Here is a 19,641-nt window from a genome sequence, read left to right on the forward strand (position 1 = left end):
CGCATCAACGTTTCATTGCGACATCAATAAATTGAGTATTTATAGACATGGTGGTTTTATAGACACCCCTCATCTCTCCTACTATTTGTGGGCCACACATGCATAATTAATTATAAATATTATTTTAATATTAAAAATAAATTAAATAATAGTTGCAGGTGTTATATTTAATCGATCAATGTTGAGTTTTCAATGAAAAACCATTTATTACTACAACAAATAATTTATCCAAATCTTGCGATGAAAACCTAGTCATACATAATGACCCTCATTCAAATCTTGCACGATACCTATGCCTATACAAATTCAAAATAGACGAACTCATCTACAACTTCAACATGATCTGGTGGTGTCTTCGTAATGTTGGCAGTGTTGAAGTTGCATCATAGGAGTAGTGGACAAAGCCATGAGCATACTTTTTTTTTTAAGCAAAAGAAGGGGTGCAGAGGGGTCTCATGCTGCATAACCCTAATCATATATAAAAAGAAGTACAAAGAGTGAGGGGGGACAAAACCAAAACCCTCAAGAAAATTAAAAGCTTGAAACCTTTGCTCGCTTCAGACTGCTGCTTCTTGCTCCTCTTCTTCCTTGGGACCACAAGTTGAAAAGGTTCATCAGTGTCTCTTGCTAAATCAACAGTTTCATTTTTCTGACCCATGTTAGCTGAGGAATCACTCGAAAAATTCATAGTTTGTTGGGCCACAGAAGGGACAAGTCCTAAAACTTGCATATCATGAATAACATTTCCACTAAAGTTTGACAAGTTAGAGTCGGTCCCAACTACGGAATTATTCGTTTCCAATTTCTGCTCAAAGTCATCCAAAATATGATCATTACCGTAATCCATATCAATCACCGCATCACACCGGTCTTACTATGTATGAGTAGGTCGGCAATGAATCTTACCTTAAATTTGTGTGTTTTTGTTTCTTTTTAGCAATAAATTTGTGTCTTTGTATATATCTAATCAAGTTCATGTAATTGATTTGGTGAGACCAATACAATTCCACTCCCTTTTTTTCCCTCATAAATCCACACAAATTATATGATGTAGTATATGTGTATATGGTTTATGACGGTTAGACTAAAAATTCATTTGATTGAGAAACTGTTTTGAAACGCGAAAATCATTTTCTATAGTTATTTTTTTTTTTAGAAAAAATCATTTTTATTATGGTAAACAAACACAATACAAAGATAATTGATTCTTGTGTGTGTATATATATGTGTGTGTGCGCGTTTAACGGCGTACAAATTGAGATGTTGCAAATAAAAAAAATTGAAAGAAAAAGAATTTAAATAAGGAGAATTCATTCCTTCCTCATCGGTCGAGGTTTGAACTTCGCATCTTACATATATTATTGCATTGTTCCAATCAACTGAGTTAAGCTCATGAGTACAATTCATTCCTCATCTAATGGATATGCATAGAAATTCATAAAATAAGATGTTGCGGTTGATAAAAAAATTAGAAAATTCAAATCGAGAGAATTCATTCCTCATCTAAAGTATTTATAGTTATGCGTATAAAAATACAACCTTTGTATTTATTGGGCTAAACTGCACTTTCGCCCCCTAAGTTTTAAAATGTTGCGATTTTGGCTATTATTAAAAGGGTTAATTATGTTTCTAGTCCCTATAAAATAGTGACCTTGTAAGTTTAGTCCCTACTTAATTTTAATAGCATTTTTAGTCCCTATAAAAAAAATTTACTTATAATTTTAGTCCATGCTAAAACAAAGTTTGATTAATTATCCTTAAACTCTTAAATTTTTGAACGATTTTTTTGAGACAAGATTAGAACACTATGAAAGGTTCGTTTACTAAATATGAATTTTTTAAAACGACAAAAGTTAAAGATAAAAAGTAATAAAATCTGGATGTAGAAATCAAATTTTGCGATAATTTTTTGCGGACGAACTTTTAGTAATGTTCTAAACATGTCTGCAAAAAATTGTTCAAAAATTTAAGAGTTTAAGCATAAATTAAACAAATTTGAATTGAGTAAGGACTAATACTCAGTGCAGAAAAACAAAATTAGGGACTAAAAATGCTATTAAAATTAAGTAGGGACTAAACTTACAAGGTCACTATTTTATAGGGACTAGAAACATAATTAACCCTTATTAAAAAAAATGAAAATTTTGTCCCTCTATCTTTAGGGAAATATGCTCTTTTGACCCTCTAATTTTATGGAAATATGCTCTTTTAACCCTCTATCTTTAGGGAAATAAGCTCTTTTGACCTTTACCTTTACAAAAAATTGCAATTTTAGCCCCTTGTTTTGGGACACGTGGTGTATTCTCATTAGTTTGCAACATTTTGTAAAATTAAGGGGTAAAATTTTCATTTTTTTAATAAGGGACCAAAATCGCAACATTTTAAAACTTAAGGGTCAAAAAGTGCAGTTTAGCCTTTTTTTTTGTAGATAGACGAGATGGCAAAGCCATCATAAACTCACACACACAAAGTTGAGGTATCGGGGTTCAAACTCCGATCATGACGTTCGCCCTAACAATTTCGGCATTTTTGCCAGTTGAGCTAGGACTTATGGGACCGATTTAGCCTATTTATTAAGGCTTAATAGCAGTTTTGGCCCCTTAAGTATCAGGAAGTTGCGATTTTTGCCCCTTAACAAAATAAAATACAATCCAGCCCCTTAAGTATTGTCCCTTTTGCAGTTTTGGCTCCCCAAGTCAATTTTGACCAAGTCAATGCTGACGTGAACGCCACGTGTGTAATTTTTTATTTTTAATTTTTTTTACTTACTAAAAAATAATTATTTTTTATTTTTTTAATTAAAAAAAATTACACACGTGGTGTCCACGTCAGCAGTAACTTTGTCAAAATTGACGTGGGGACCAAAACTGCAAAAGGGACAATACTTAAGGGGCTGGATTGTATTTTATTTTGTTAGAGGGCCAAAATCGCAATTTCCTGATACTTAGGGGCCAAAACTGCTATTAAGTCATTTATTAAAGGTTAAAAACATTTTCATCTAAAACTTATATTAGAAAGTTGTTCGTCCTAAATAGATTATTTCTTTAAATGTTTTCGTGAACTTAGCTCAGTTGTTTTGGACAATACATAAAGTATGCAAGGTCCGGGGTTCAAATCTCGGTCACTACCAAAAAAAAATTATTTCTTTAAATAAATTGAGAGAACCCTTCAAAAATAAAACAAAAATTGGAGTTTTTCCTCAAAAGAAAACCAACAAAATTTTCTAGTCCCTCCATTTCAAAATATAAGCAAAAAGTGAATTTTGCTTATATTTTATATTTTGAAACGGATGGAGTAATCGATTATTTTGAGTGAACAACACACAAACAATCATAGCACAATCATGGTAAGAAAGTCAAAGTGGAATATACTATGTAATTATAGGTATCTTTTAACTCATATTTTAATTCGATCCCAACCTCTCTTGAGTTCAACGAAATGAAACAAGAGAGCATAAGGCACAAACACAACATGATTGTTCTAGTAGCAACCTTAGCATGGTTGTTACTCAACTCAAACATCGTTTTGTGTTCTGCTCATGCTAATGGATTCGGTGAACAACCACTCTCCAAAATTGCCGTTCACAAAACCGTTGTTTCACTTCACAGTAATGCCTCAGTTACAGCCACTCCTTCTATCCTCGGCACTAAGGTGACAATAACATTAAACTTAGTAAAATTTTCAACTATTGACTTTCGTTGTTTTTTAGTTGACTCGTTGTGTTGTGTGCTTTGATTTTAGGGTGAGGATACTCAATGGGTGACCGTTGATATTGATTTTCCTGATCCCTCTGTTGATGATTGGGTTGGAGTTTTCTCTCCTGCAAATTTCAAGTAATGCATATCTATCTATCTTTCTTTCTTTCGTTTATCATGATGATGAATTTTTATAGAATTTTTGCTTAGTTTTAATATATGCACATGTAGTTAATGCTAAAAGAACTAGAAAATCAGCATTTTCATCCTCGAAACTGTAAGGATCGAGCAATTTAGTGATCAAATTTGTGAAATATGTAGCAATTTGGTCTCTTAAATTGAAGAAAGGCAGTCAATTTGGTCTCTTTAGTAAAACATCCATGAAAACCAATGAAAGACATGCATATTGACTTGAATAGTCTTTTTCAGCAGACAGATATAAAACTTTAGTAACATAGTGGTGCTAAATTTGGAAAAATGACTAAATTGACTAACATTGTTCAATTTAAGGGACTGAAATGATATTTTGCCAATTTGAAGAACTAATTTGACTGACTAAATGACATTTTTTTTTCCGATGGCAGTTCGTCAGCCTGTCCACCTGTAAATGATCCAAAAGAACAGATTCCATACATATGCTCAGCCCCAATAAAGGTATATGTTGTTAATCAATCTCTGTACATGTTTGATTTAGCTTTCTAAGTTGTGCATTACTAATGTAATTCAGTTGAATCTTTGTACCAGTACAAGTTCGCAAATTACTCAAACTCACGCTATACCAAGACAGGAAAAGCTTCTTTGAGATTTCAGTTGATCAATCAACGTGCAGATTTCTCCTATGCGCTATTTTCAGGCGGAATATCAAATGTATGTTTGGGACTCTTTCATTTGTTCACATATTTGTTATAATATGCTACTTGATTTCAAACTAGCCTATCTTCATTCAGAATATGTGTATGATGATATCGTTTGCTAACTATTAATCATATGACTAAGCACTGCAGCCTAAACTTGTGGCGGTTTCCAATTTCATATCATTTGCCAATCCTAAAGCGCCTTTATATCCTCGCCTTGCTCAAGGGAAGTCTTGGGATGAAGTAAGTTTGTTTTTATTCTTGATTTCCTTGACATTATGCTCACCAAAATAATAGTATTCATTACTGTGATGCAGTTCCTTTATTATATGACGCGTCAAGTTAAAACTAGCAAGTTCTTTGCAACACGCAATCTAGAGTTAATAAATTTTGAGCACACACCCACCAATAATGATAGAGTTATATAAGGGTGTCATTGGACTTTCTATGTTTGACCTGATACTGTAGGAATAGGAATTTATGTCACTTTACAGTTTGAACATTCTGGAACGGTGGAACCACTATGTCTATTACAGCTATGCAGTGATTTCAGGTATTGTTGTTAATGTGTTGTGCAGATGACAGTTACATGGACAAGTGGATATGACATAAATGAAGCTACACCGTTCGTTGAATGGGGTCCTGAGGGAAAAACGCCTGTGCAAAGTCCTGCTGGAACATTGACATTTGGTCGTAACAGCATGTGTGGTATGGTTTATTAATTTTCTTAGCATGGCTTCACATTGGATTATTGTCACATATACAGCCTAATCCAGTTAGTATTTAATATACTTGGTATCTTTATTGCATGACATGATCAACTGAATTTCGGTGTGACATTCTGCAATTTGATGAACTTGCTAAGAGCCATCATGATCATTAATTGATCTAAAACTGAATAAACTGATGTCATGAGGTTTATATACATTTTCCCTCCTCTCTAAGGCCCCTATAATGTTCCCTATAGCATATATATGAAGGAGCAAAAACATAGTTTTTAGAAAATTATACTAGAGTGACTCCTTATGAAACAGAATGTGCAAAGGCATAAGAAACAAAAGAATAAAAAAATCCAACTTCTTACAGAAGTAGGCATGAGGCTTCACTAAACAGAAGTCATCCCATGGCAGTAATGCTTCTCCTGTTTGAATCGCCATCAAATCTTGTTTCTATTTATTTTATTTTTTGTGATTAATGTTTTTTGACGATGTTTTATCATAAACTATTTCTTCATTGTTCCCCTGGAATCAAATGCTGGAATTTTTTTTTTTTTAAGAAGCTAAATTAGCCCACCCAAATTGACACCGGAGAGAATCGAACCTGAGACCTCGAGGACGAGCACACTCCCAGGTCCCAAGCCAATACCACCAGGCCAACCCAAGTGGGTTCAAATGCTGGAATGTTAATCATATCTTTTCTATATGTTAGAAACTCTGTATTGCTGCTTTTTTTTTATTGTCTTGGAAATGGATCTCTTTCATTAGAAACTGAGAGTAGGCTCCATTTCATTTGTAGCTATACTGCATAATGTGGTTCTTATGCTATTCTCACTCTGCAGGTTCACCTGCACGAACTGTTGGTTGGCGTGACCCTGGTTTCATACACACAAGTTTTCTCAAAAATCTGTGGCCTAATTTAGTGTATGCATTCAGAAATCCATTTATGTCCATAAAACAATGGGGAACTGCAGAGTCTGTTTTATAGCTTTCTTAAATACTTTTTTCAGGTATACATACCGATTAGGTCATCTTTTGCCTAACAGTTCGTACATTTGGAGCAAGAAATATTCATTCAAGTCATCGCCTTATCCTGGACAGGACTCACTGCAACGTGTTGTCATATTTGGTGACATGGGGAAGGTAATATGAATCTTTTCAAAATACAATTTATATCGAGAAGGAAGATTGTCGGAAACTGTCTTTGAGAAAGAATCTAGTATGCTACCAGGTGCAATCTTTTGGCAAATTTTTGATTCAGCAAAGTAAGGATTTTTACCACTGAATATCTCAACCTTTTGGTGTAGGATAATCAAATATCTCTTCAGACAAAAGATTGAACCTTGTACCATACTAGATACTAGAATTTTTCAGTGTAGAATAGATCTATATATATTGATTATTCTACATGAAAAATGTACTCAAAATATCTTCAATATAATTTTGAAGATCAATTGGCTCAACAATACTACCAGCTGATTGATCAATATTGGCTTACAATATTAACAACATCCTTTATATATCATCCATTAAAAAGAATCTTAGAAAGCAAATAAAAAATGATAAAAATAATTTGATTGCAATAATTTAATAAGTGACCGTGCATCTCAAAAAGTCATAAAGATAAGCTTTAAATAAATTTTACAATAATTTCAATAAATTTCTTTTGCTTAATGTGTTTCAGGCCGAGCGTGATGGTTCAAATGAGTATAGCAACTACCAACCTGGGTCACTTAACACGACTGACCGGCTTATCGAGGATTTAAAAAATATAGACATTGTTTTCCACATAGGAGATATAACATATGCAAACGGATACATCTCACAGTGGGACCAATTCACAGCTCAAGTGAAACCAATCGCATCAACAGTACCATATATGATTGCCAGGTTTGTTTTTATTGTCCATGACTTATAACATTGGCATGTGAATTAGATTAAGTTGTTACTTGTATATTGAATAATGATTGCAATCATCCTGCAGTGGTAATCATGAACGTGATTGGCCCAACTCAGGATCCTTTTATGACGTTACAGATTCAGGCGGCGAGTGTGGAGTTTTGGCTGAGACCATGTTTTATGTTCCAGCTGAAAACAGAGCAAAGTTTTGGTAAATTCAGTTTCATGAAAGATTCGAATAAGTATGTGGTTCTAATATTGTATATCCAAGTTGTAGTATGAACAAGATTCTGATCTTTCAGGTATGCAACGGATTATGGCATGTTTCGCTTCTGCATAGCTGACACTGAACATGATTGGCGAGAAGGATCTGAACAGTACAAATTCATCGAGCATTGTCTTGCAACAGTAGACAGACAAAAACAACCGTGGTTAATCTTCGCCGCTCATCGTGTGCTTGGTTATTCCTCGGACTTTTGGTATGGAATGGAAGGGTCATTTGCAGAGCCAATGGGAAGGGAAAGTTTGCAGAGACTTTGGCAGAAATACAAAGTAGATATTGCATTTTATGGCCATGTCCATAACTACGAAAGGACATGCCCCGTTTATCAGGTAAGGACAATAGTCATATATGCAATCAATTTTTTATTTTATTTTCTTAAATTTCAACCAACTTGCATGTTTGATAGGTCCACAATTTATCTTACGGTGTGTTTTTCTTCGTCTTGTAATTGTTGAAGTGATCTATGGATTGATGCTTGTTCATCTTGCATAAACTATTATAATTCCTTCAAGTAAATGAGCATTTTGATCCTCACAATTGTGACGGTCGATCAATTTAGTTCCTCGAATTTAGGAAATAGCAAATTCCTCCCTTAAATTGAAGAAAATCAATCAATTTAGTCACTTCACTAACATATTTCTTTATAAACATCAATAAAAACCAAAGAAAGACCTGCATATTGATTTAAATAGTCTCTTGCTACATCAAGACAAACATAGAAGATAGAACCTTCAAAATTGTTTTGCTAAATTTGGAAAATGAATGAATTAACTGATGCTGTTCAAGTTAAGGGACTAGTTTTGCTATTTCACAAATTTGAGAGACTAGATTGATTGGCACTTACAATGTCAAGGACTGAATTGCCTATTTACTCTAATTCCTTCTGTTTCATTGGTGAGTTTTTATTTTAATTACTCCCATGCTAATGCTAACTTTCTGATGAACCAAACACATATGCAGAATCAATGTGTGAATACAGAAAAGTCGCATTATTCCGGCATTGTGAATGGAACAATTCATGTTGTTGTGGGAGGAGCAGGCAGCCACTTGTCCAATTTCAGCCAAGTAACTCCAAAGTGGAGTCTTTACAGAGACTATGACTTCGGGTTTGTCAAGTTGACAGCATTCAACCATTCATCCCTCCTCTTTGAATACAAGAAAAGTAGCAATGGAAATGTTTATGACTCTTTTACCGTTTCAAGGGATTACAAAGATGTCTTGGCATGTGTGCATGACAGTTGCGAAGCAACTACTTTAGCATCTTGAACTGATGCGTAGATCGTCTCCATTTTTCAAAAGAAATTGAGTACTTCATTATTTTGGTTCAGACGTATTAAGACGGACATTGCTAGAATCAGCATACATAATACATTAGGTCTTTATACACCCTAAATTATAGTACTACTATGTAGAGTTCTCAATTTCTCATTCTTTTGAGAAATAAAGAGGATGTCTACTCGAAAGAAACGGCACCTTTATTATTATACTCATAAAAGTTTATGCAGTTTTCCTTTTTCTCTCTGTTTATGTACAAAAATTATTGCCAATAAATAACATTTTCTGATAGCTGAAACATTTACAATTTGTGATAATGAAGTTGCACCTATTGCAAGGAGGAAGCTTATCCTGTAGTACATTTCATATTATGGTACATGTTAGATTATGTAGTTACAATAGTAGAGACCAAATTAATACTGTAATATAAACAATGGCTAGCTGTTTGGGATCATGATCTTGTGATTATCTAATAATAACGCGTTGAGGCTTACAACTTTCAAGGGCAAATAGCTGCAGGATTAGACACGTTCACAACCATGATAAATTCTGTCAAACGTCACAGTGATGCAAATAGTTTGAGAATTTGTGTAGGGCTTGATATAGAACTATCTCATTGATGTGAGGGAGTTTTCGATATCAATAAAGTGAGGTTCCTAGGAAATACCGATTTGGAAACCAAGTTTTTGGCTTTTAGTAGCTAACCTAACCAAAAAAACCAAACATGTGAAAAGTGACAACTATAGGGAAGTTCCGGAAATAGAATAGGCTGGAATATGATGTTGCCTGTTTGCCAAATATGCAACCTTATCCGTATTTACAATTTTTTAAATCATGTTAGAATTGAAAATTATTCATTGACTTTGTTAAAAATAGTAATCTATGTTGAGATTTGACTGTTGTTGCAGTTTAGAAAATCCATTTAAATCATGGCATTATGTTAAACGAGTCTCACAGTTGAAGAGATGAGAGATGGCTTGATACGTGTTTATAGGTGGGACAATCTCGTATCACAAGTCAAAAACAAGTTTTGTGGGGTTGTGTTAGACTCAACCACAAATTCTAAAACCGTATAAAATTCTGATTCAAGATTCATTGTACCACCTGCTATTTGGTTTTCGTATCATGCTCAATAATGTTGGGCGTGAGAGAGTGTATTAAAGTCATGCTCCATGATTAGAAGGCCCTTTTAGTATTATTTGAAAATTGAGATATTCATTCATGGCTTCGTGGTAGTTGATACTAGTAGTATCTTTGATGGCCAACGGCCAGGACAATGACCTAAAGAATGGGACGTCTTATCTAGGGGAAGAGATGTCATGCCCTTGGACTGCTTCAAATGGGAACACCTTCGTAATTATTACTAGCGTAAATGACCCTTTTTCTGTTTACAGTGGTATCGGAAAAAACTTCATCAACTTTTTTTTAGTTCTAGGCTTCAGCCAATGAAAAAGATGTTTAGAAAGCTTTTAGAATAACCTTTTCTATTTATAGCAGTTTTACATCACATTTTTTTCTGTTTATATTAACAACAAAACGTCATCAAGTTTTTCTTTTCTTTTTTTAACTGGAACTTCAGCAATTTTCGAATTTTTATGATTTTATTTATATCAGTTTCTACATTTTATTTATATTGTTTTTAATTATGTATGGTCAAGAGTTCATTATTGTTTTTAATTTTGTTGGGTATGAAGGGGTGAATTTAGTCTCACATCGTTTAGAAATATAACATATATAGTATAGTGTTTATAAAGCATGCACATTTATCACCTTATAAACCAGTTTTGTGATATTATTTTAGAACCAATTGCAAATTTTAAGATGGTATTCGGGACTATCCTCCTAGATTTGTCGTTGGGATTCCCACATCATCCACGCTTCAGGCCCATTGGTCCAAGCTTCCATTGGTCTCAAGCGTGAGAGGGTGTCTTGCAGATTTCACCTTTACTGCGGTCCACCCCTAGTCGCCTAATACGGGCATTTGGGCTGCAGACTACCTTCGTTGCAACCTCCAACACCTTCGTTGGGTTGGATTTGAAGGGGTATATTTAGTTCGGCGTATCTTAGATATTGTAAGGATGAGTTAGATCCAATATAAAATCTAAGACTTATTTATATTTATATACGCAAATGATAAATTAGTGGTTATGTTAGTTTTTGGCGTTCAAACCATGTACCACTGTACGAGAATTTATTCTCTGAATGTTCTTCCTATATGTTTCTTGTCTCCACCTTTAAAACTCATTTCTTTTTTCCTAAAATCTCTTTCTATATTTTTTGCAATGAATTGTAGAATTTCAATTGACTCTTGCATCACATCATATTCATTCTCCATTGTACTTCTTTTATAAAATGCATTCGGTGCGTCATTTAGCTCACATATCAAACTATCCATGTGATGTGAGATACGTATATGTTGATATTACAGTTATTTTTAATTTTTCTTTTAAATATTTAATTTACAATCTTTTTTTTTGTGAAAGAATTTAATTTAAAATCATATACCGCCAATTTTTAGAAATTCGAATATGATTTCCACTTTCTAGCTTTTTTTGTTCCTTTTGGTGAATATATAATTCTTTGCTAGTGTTAGTGTGAAACAATTTACTGGGTTTTTTAATTGAGAAACAACTTGCTCAAAAAAAAAAAAATTGAGAAACAACTTTACCGGTTGATTAGAATAAAATTGCAACTAATGCGGAATATAAAAACGAGATAGACATTCACCAGCAAGTTGATTGATTAATGAGAAGTTTAATAAAGAGATCGAATGAAAAGCCTTCAATCAATCAATGGTCAACTCATATATAAACAATATGAGTAATTAAAATTTAAATCTGCATGTTTCGTTCATTCGTTGGGTGGTCAATCTGTTTGACTGAATCAACTTTGCCCCAAAATTAGTTGGGGTGTCATGTCAATGAAAGAGGTTTCAATTCACACTTCAAAATTTAGAATATGATTTCGAAGTTTCTAAACTGGAATTGATTTCGAGAACCAAGGGTGCGTTTTATTTCTACCATGTTTGGATTAATGGTTGGCAAGGACAAGGTTTAAGGTTCAAACCCCGTACACAAAAAAAAAAAATCAAAATGTCTTCTAAAACAAAATTAAAATTAAAATATGTTCAATACAATATGTTATATCAAAACTAGCTGATAATGTGATTGACTTAAACTAACTTACAATTTGTGTCATTTGCTTGTCTTTGAACAAACTAAACACTTGTCTTATATTTTTTAATAACCATCCCAAACTTGGTGATATCATGTTTAGAAGATGAGAAAATATCAACTATCTTTTTGACATCAAGCTCAAAGTCTATGGGTCCTAAAATTCATCGCATAGAACCCATTATAAAGCAGTTAAAAGTCCTGAAGCTTCATCAACATATACCTCGCAATTTGGTTTAAACAATTCAGTTTTAGCCGACACAAATGTGCCTGTCTAATTCCGTATACAAATTTCAATCCCAACTTTATTGGGTTTAGCCAATAATGTGATTTTGTTGAAATTTTAACTCGTGCAACCTCTATCAAAATCTTGAATATTAGAGCATTTTAAGTGGAGATTGTTTTACACCACAATAAAAAAAATGTTTTTAGATGGTATAAATAATGCATTTTGTTTAGGGGTGTTCACGGTCCAACTGACCCAATCAACCCGGATATTAGAGCATTTTAAGTGGAGATTGTTTTACACCACAATAAAAAAAATGTTTTTAGATGGTATAAGTAATGCATTTTGTTTAGGGGTGTTCACGGTCCAACTGATCCAATCAACCCGGTCATCCAAACCAATTTGTATTTTACCTAAACTCGTTCAAGTTCAGGTCCAACCTGAACCGATTCATTCAAACTCGAAGTAGTTTGATTCGGGCGGTAAATTCAAGTGCTAGCATTTAAAATACTACTCCGTCCGTTTCAAAATGAGTGTCGTTTTAGGTGTTTACACACATATTAAGAAATGCAATGATTAAAAGAAAGAGAATGATTATTTTACCAAACTATCCTTATTAACTATTGGTTAGTTTTAAAAGTAATACTTTAGAAGTAGTGTGCAGAGTATTAATTGGAGGGTACAATTGTAAATAAAAAGTTAGAGTAGTGTTAACTTGTGTACTTAAGACACATGTTAAGAAATCTAAAAGAAGAAATATTCTATAAAAGTTTGTACATTTAATTGATTAAAAAGTTAAAGATTAAATTAAATACACACATTTCAATAAATTATTTCCCTATTTGAATCATTAACTTGTGCCTTGAGGGCACAAATTAACATTTCCCAAAAAGTTATTATTGCATTAGAAACTGAAAGTGACATTCATTTTGAAACAAATTTTTTTGACTAAAGCGACACTCATTTTGAAACGGATGGAGTAAAATTTAATTTAAATGTTAGAATTTAAATTTTGATTGAATTTGTTGTTGCTTGGTTGTTTAGTTTGATTTTCATTATTATTTGTTCTATTTTTTTGTTGTTGCGTTAAGTCTTTTGGTAAAGACTTTCAACCAATTAACTTCTCAAACAAATATTGTCTTTTAAAACCTCAATCAAATACACCCCCTTACAATTCTTTATTTATGATTTTTTTTAACCAATTTTTTATGAATTTATAAAGATACTTTAAAACATGTAATCTAAAAAATAAAAAGATACTCTAAAACATTTAATATATATTTTTATATTATTTATTATTTTCATTGAAATAACAAAAAATTCACAAACGTGAATTGGATGAAATTTTGATTGATTATGGATGGTAGCGTTTAAAATGTTGGAAAAAAAACTTTGTGGTGGTATAAATTAATTTTAGGGTTAAATAATTTTTTAATCACTAAAAAATTTTCAGATTTTCTTTTTCGTCCTCATAAAAAAAATAGCATGTTTGTGTTCCAAATAAAAAAAACTAGGATACAGTTTTAGTCCCTGGCTCCCTGCTAAATTCAATTTTGTATAATTATCCTTAAAAAAATTTAATGATTTTTTAAGACGGGTTAAAACATCATGAAAAGTTACTCGGGAAAAAATAAACTCAAAAATTAGGTTTAGAAATCATTTCCTCGAAAAAAAAAATAAGGTTTTGTAAAATAACATTTTATAATTTTTTAAACATGCTTGTAAAAAATATAAAATTTTAAGGTTAATTAAAAAAATGCTAATTTTTTTTTTATAAAGATGCAAACATGCTCTTTTCTTAAGAGGATGGAAACAAAATTTGGTTATTATTTTGTGGTGAAGAACTTATTTAACCCTTAATTTCATTTGAGCATTTAAAAAAAAATTACCTTTACAATTTTTATTACTTGTTGAAAAATTTATTGACTATTTTTTGTGATGAATGAAATTCTTAAAAAAAATTTAAAACAATTTTACAATAAATTATTAGAAGATTTTTAATTTGACTTTATAATAATAAAAAAAATATATGAGAAAATTATTTCACAATTTATGAAGCTCCTTTTCTCATTTAATTAAGAATTGACTATAATATAATTATTACATTATATATTTTGTGATGTGATTCTAACTTTATAAAATTGTTTTTGAAAATGCATTTAAAATTCTTTTTGTATTATTTTTTATACTAAAAATAAATTATATTATTCATTTAAATTGATAAATTACATCAATATATTGCAAATCTAAGTCTCTAAAAACAAAAAAGATGAATTTATTCTACTAAAAAAATGAATATGCTAAGAAACTCATAACATTCATGTTAGTAACATAAAAACATAAAAAATTCATAATCATGTTAAAAATACTTATGCCTCCGTATCTCGAACGTTGGCAACAACAAAGTCGCTAATTGAGTATACACCAAATTAAAACTAATATTTCAACTTGAACCAAAAAAACATTGCACCAAGATGGCTAATAAAAAAAACCGCATCAAGACGACAAAATCACAGAAGTATATGAAAGAAAAAGTAATATATGTGAAAATCACCTATTTACCTAAAAAAGAAGGGGGAAAATTATCTAATGAGGTGATTTCGGAGCAAAATTGATCATAAATTATTTATTTGGGCCCCGTTTGGATTGAGCTTCAGCTTATGAAAAATAGCTTATAGCTTTTCATTAGAAGTCAATGTCCAAACACAAGGTGGTACATCATTAAAAACATGGGGACTAACTAAGAAAGTGGCCTCTTAGACGAGAGTATGAACAACCTTGTTCGCTTGTCTCGGATTAAACTCAACCTTAAAGTTTAAAAAAAAAAAAGTTACAACATCTGCTATACTCATCAATTATTGCTCCAAACTCGGAGATTTCATTGTCGCATCTGTTGCAACAATCCACAACCTTCTTTAGAATCACTATATTATGGATTTTTCTATCATATGCAAATTTGCAAATGTTAAGAAGTTTAAAGTAATAGTAGTATGTATTGAAATTTGTGTATTTTATATTAAATATATAATTTTTTAATAAATAATTGTTGTTTTTCCAATAAATAGTTTCTATTTTTAGTTACTTTAATTGCACATGTTAGACAAACTATTTTATTATATTAATTTACAAAAAAAAATATAGAATCACTATTTTATAATCCTCTTTTTTTTCATAAATGAGAAAATATATAAATAATATTCTTTATTCAAAACAAAATCCAAAAAATTAATTTATTTCCTTTTTTTGGTGAAATTTAATTTGATTCCATATGCACATTAAAAGAAATTATTTCATTTAATAATATAGTCAAAGTAAGACCTGAATATTTGTCACCCATTTTAAAGCAAAATCGTGGAAGATTTTTCCGGCGCGTGATTCATAAGGTAACTTTGTCTTACGATCCAAATGACAAACCAAAACGCATATCGTTTAAGAGCGACTCTAAAATAGTCACGATTCCAAATAAATTTAATCTGAATACATACATATAATTGCTAAAATTTAAAAAGGAAATTCCATGAAAAGAAGTTAAAAAAATGATATTAGGTGATGTGATTAATTTATTTTTCATTTAAATTTTAGTATTCATGTATATATGCTCAAATTTGTCGAAAAAAAATTGTATATGCTTAAATAAAATTTATTTGAAATTGTGACTAGAATTGTTTTTTGTCTAGATGCTTCTACAATAACAAAAATTAATTATAAATAAAATAATTTTTTAAAACAGATTTTACTTATTTTAGAGGTAAAACTGATTTTACTTGAAAACTGATTTTAGTTGTAAGGCTTCAAATTCCAAGCAAGGTAGCCGGCCAAGCCAACACAAAACAACACAATAGCTTCTTTCTCTTCCTAAAGTTTTTTTCTTTCATCCCATTTCCAAACAACACCTAACTGCCCCAATCATCTCCTACAAAAAAATATAAAAATTAAAATTATAAATAAAAATATTCTGACATATCCGAGAATAATTCTCACAAACATTTCTTCCATTCTATTCTATTTTCATTTCTTAAACATTCATTCATCACACACACTTCTTCTTCTTCTATGACCCAAAATCCAATACAAAACCCTAATTCGATTCTTCCTATGGCCGCCACCACCACCAACCACGGCGGCGGCGGAGCCACCGGTGCCGGTGGAGACGATCGAGTTCTCGCTACAGCACAACAGATCCTCAAAAGCCTAAAAGCTCCCAAAGAAGATCGTGAAGACATGCTCTTAATCTTCTCCACCTTCGACAACCGTCTCTCCGGTATCACCGACCTTATCAACGGCGACGATTCCAAATCTTCCAAATCCGACGACGACGACGACGAAGACCTTGACCGATTCGAAGCTGCGGAGAAAGTCATACTCAATGATTCTTCGTTATCCACCGAGTCTTCTCGTCAATCAACTTCGCTTTTCGATCCTCCGAATGATCCTGAAGTCTATTTCAACGCTGTTGATGAGATTATTCAGTGGATGGAACACTTCACGATCTCGCCGCCGATTAATTCCGCTGGAAAAACCGGTAAGATTATATTGGATCGTGCTGATAACGCGATCCAAGTTGCCATGTCGAGGCTCGAGGATGAGCTTCGACATGTGTTGATTTGTAATACTGTTCCGCCGGATGCTGTTAGCCGGTGTAGTACTAATAGGAGGAGTTCGATGTCTTTCAGTTCGCAGGACGGTGCCGGTGGGTTTGATGATAATTCTGGGAGTTTTGGTGATGTGGGTGATCCTGGTTCTCATAGGTTTCATGAACGTGGTGTTAGTCTTGGTGATGATTTGTTTGTTGATTTGGTTCGTCCTGAATCAATTTTGAATTTGAAAGATATTATTGATCGGATGGTTAGGTCTGGATATGAGAGGGAGTGTTTGCAGGTTTATAGTAGCGTTCGTCGTGACGCGTTGGTTGAGTGTTTGGCAATTCTGGGAGTTGAGAAATTGAGTATTGAAGAGGTGCAGAAGTTTGAGTGGAAGAGTTTGGATGAGAGGATGAAGAATTGGGTGCAAGCTGTTAAGGTCGTTGTTAGGGTTTTGTTGAGTGGGGAGAAGAGGCTATGTGATAGTCTTTTCGGTGATCTGGAGGATGTGAAGGAGATGTGTTTCAATGAAACAGCTAAAGGTTGTGTTATGATGTTGTTGAATTTTGGCGAAGCAGTTGCCATTTGTAAGAGGTCGCCGGAGAAGCTGTTTAGGATTTTGGATATGTATGAGGTTCTGAGAGATGCTTTGCCTGAATTGGAGGATATTGTTACGGATGAGTTTGTGATTACTGAGGCGAAGGGTGTGCTTAGAGGACTTGGGGAGGCTGTGAAAGGGACGTTTGCTGAGTTTGAGAGTTGTATTCGGAATGAGACTTCCAGAAGGCCGGTTATAACTGGGGATGTTCATCCTTTGCCTCGTTATGTGATGAATTACCTGAAACTGCTTGTGGATTATAGCGATGCTATGGATTCGCTTTTGGAAATCAGTGAAGAGGCTCTTTATCACTTTAAAAATGATTTGGGTGGTGATGAGTCCCAGTTAGAAGCTTTGTCCCCTCTAGGACGACAGATATTGTTGTTGATGTCTGAACTTGAGCACAATCTTGAGGAAAAATCAAAACTTTACGAAGACCATGCATTGCAGCAGGTGTTTTTGATGAACAATCTGCATTACCTGGTGCGTAAAGTGAAGGACTCAGATCTTATAGAGGTTTTGGGGGATAATTGGGTTCGTAAGCGCCGCGGTCAGGTACGGCAGTATGCTACGGGGTACCTTAGAGCCTGTTGGAGCAAGGCCTTGGCTTGTTTGAGGGATGAAGGGGTTGGAGGGAGCTCTAATAATGCATCAAGGATGGCTTTGAAGGAGAGATTCAAGAATTTCAACGCGTGTTTTGAAGATATATACAGGGTTCAGACAGCTTGGAAGGTACCCGATGACCAGCTTCGTGAAGAGATGCGAATAAATATATCAGAGAAGGTGATACCTGCATACCGCTCGTTTATGGGGAGGTTTAGCGGTCAGCTGGAGGGAAGACATGCAGGCAAATACATCAAGTATGTACCAGAGGATCTAGAGACTTATTTATTAGATTTATTTGAAGGATCACCTGCTGTATTACATCACATAAGGAGAAAGAGTACATAGAATAATTATAAGATAATATGCTTTTGAGTTTTGACAGGTGAACTCATTTTATCAGGATTAGTTGAAAAAGTTTGTGTCATGCATATCTATCTTGTACCTGGATAGCTGTTTATTTTACAGGGTCTTAATGTTAGAATTGGATTTTTCTCCTGCGAATACTGTAATATCTTTGTATATATTCATAAGTCTAGTGTCTTGCACAACTTATTTATGCTGTTATCGGCAATCATTATACTTGTTGAAATAGTTCTCTCATACAGTCATACTAATAGCTGCTGCCTTGAACTATGATCCGATTCTCATGTAAATTACATATCTGCAATTTGCATTATTTTCAATTTTCTATATGAATGAACTGTGATTTTCTTACCTGCTCCGACAGATACCATGTTGTCTGTGCATATCTTATGTTTAGCTGATAATAATTGAAGTGAGGAAAGAGGAAATAAGACATGTGCCAGAAACTGGATCTACTCAAAACATTAAAATTTGCTCATTTGAAAAGGCTTAGATGTTTGTCAAAATGATGTTGAATATCCAAGAAGAATCAATGCAATAGATCAACTGTTATTATGGCATTGTCTGAAACTCAGAGAACCGAATTATTCGTCATATTGCATGTCGGAAGTTATGTGCCCATGCAAAAAAGATGTTATTGTTTATACGTTTTCTGATCGTGCAATCTTCTAGCATCTACCATCAGCACTGTTAGATGCCACTTTTGTGTGTCTTTTTCTGCAATAGTTTGTGTGCCTTTGTTGTATTGTAATTTGTAGCTCTAGGCTCTAGCTATGTGTATATGCTAATTTGCTGTGGCTTACCATACAATAAATCTGCAAAAGAAACAAACTTATGATGATTTGTGTTTATTTTGGTCCCTCGAATTCAGCTCTCTAACAAGCGTACTTCATACTCTTCTGTCATACGCCTGTGTTGAGACACCATGATATTGTACCAGTGATCCGACAAACACATTCTGAAACTATATCAGTTGTAAATTTTCTCTGCTATTGTTTATATGATTTTTTAGTATTGTTCAATACAGCAGTGGTGAATTATACTGAAAGTTGTCCAATTCGATTTGACTCGTGTTTAGTTAGTTAGTCAATTTTTAATTATTGAAATTCTTGTCATGTTTGCTGGCAATAGATAGTTTGATTCAGGTATTACTTTGCACTTACACTGTCCATAAATGACTAAAACAGAAATGCTAATTTTGTCTCTTGAAAATCATTACACTTCAGGCTTGGCCAGCCTAAACGGGAAGAGTTGCTTGATTTGAGCATGTGATGAAACTTAACTTTTGGCTAAGCACACGCTAAGTAACTGGTTTTCAATGAGTACGCTAGTGTAGTTTTCCTATATTTTCCCTTTGTTTTCGTACCTTAACC

General features: G+C 33.2%; 2 protein-coding genes across 2 annotated transcripts; both read left to right on the forward strand.

Annotated features, from left to right (window-relative positions):
- Window positions 1-3,432: 3,432 nt before the first annotated feature.
- Window positions 3,433-9,066, forward strand: LOC146901594 (putative inactive purple acid phosphatase 27). Its single transcript, XM_085737984.1, has 12 exons — window positions 3,433-3,651; window positions 3,742-3,833; window positions 4,280-4,349; window positions 4,440-4,562; window positions 4,700-4,792; window positions 5,128-5,257; window positions 6,108-6,189; window positions 6,276-6,408; window positions 6,950-7,155; window positions 7,250-7,375; window positions 7,467-7,776; window positions 8,408-9,066. The coding sequence occupies exons 1-12, from the start codon at window positions 3,439-3,441 to the stop codon at window positions 8,711-8,713; spliced, it is 1,884 nt and encodes a 627-aa protein (XP_085594110.1). The 5' UTR covers window positions 3,433-3,438; the 3' UTR covers window positions 8,714-9,066.
- A 7,027-nt stretch (window positions 9,067-16,093) lies between these two features.
- EXO70F1 (exocyst subunit exo70 family protein F1) lies at window positions 16,094-18,494 on the forward strand. Its single transcript, XM_085737985.1, has one exon. The coding sequence runs from the start codon at window positions 16,175-16,177 to the stop codon at window positions 18,248-18,250; it is 2,076 nt and encodes a 691-aa protein (XP_085594111.1). The 5' UTR covers window positions 16,094-16,174; the 3' UTR covers window positions 18,251-18,494.
- The last annotated feature ends 1,147 nt before the right edge of the window (window positions 18,495-19,641 follow it).

Source organism: Medicago sativa, chromosome 8 (genome assembly GCF_051527215.1).
Source record: "Medicago sativa cultivar Bolivia chromosome 8, Bolivia_mono, whole genome shotgun sequence".
NCBI lineage: Eukaryota > Viridiplantae > Streptophyta > Magnoliopsida > Fabales > Fabaceae > Medicago > Medicago sativa.

What these genes read in the sequence shown, in the direction of transcription:
- EXO70F1 (XM_085737985.1), top strand. Translation starts at nt 16,175, where the DNA reads ATGACCCAAAATCCAATACAAAACCCTAATTCGATTCTTCCTATGGCC.
- LOC146901594 (XM_085737984.1), top strand. Translation starts at nt 3,439, where the DNA reads ATGAAACAAGAGAGCATAAGGCACAAACACAACATGATTGTTCTAGTA. An exon ending in TGGTCGTAACAGCATGTGTG is followed by an intron (nt 5,258 to 6,107) that starts GTATGGTTTATT and finishes CTCACTCTGCAG; the next exon opens with GTTCACCTGCACGAACTGTT. An exon ending in GTACCATATATGATTGCCAG is followed by an intron (nt 7,156 to 7,249) that starts GTTTGTTTTTAT and finishes ATCATCCTGCAG; the next exon opens with TGGTAATCATGAACGTGATT.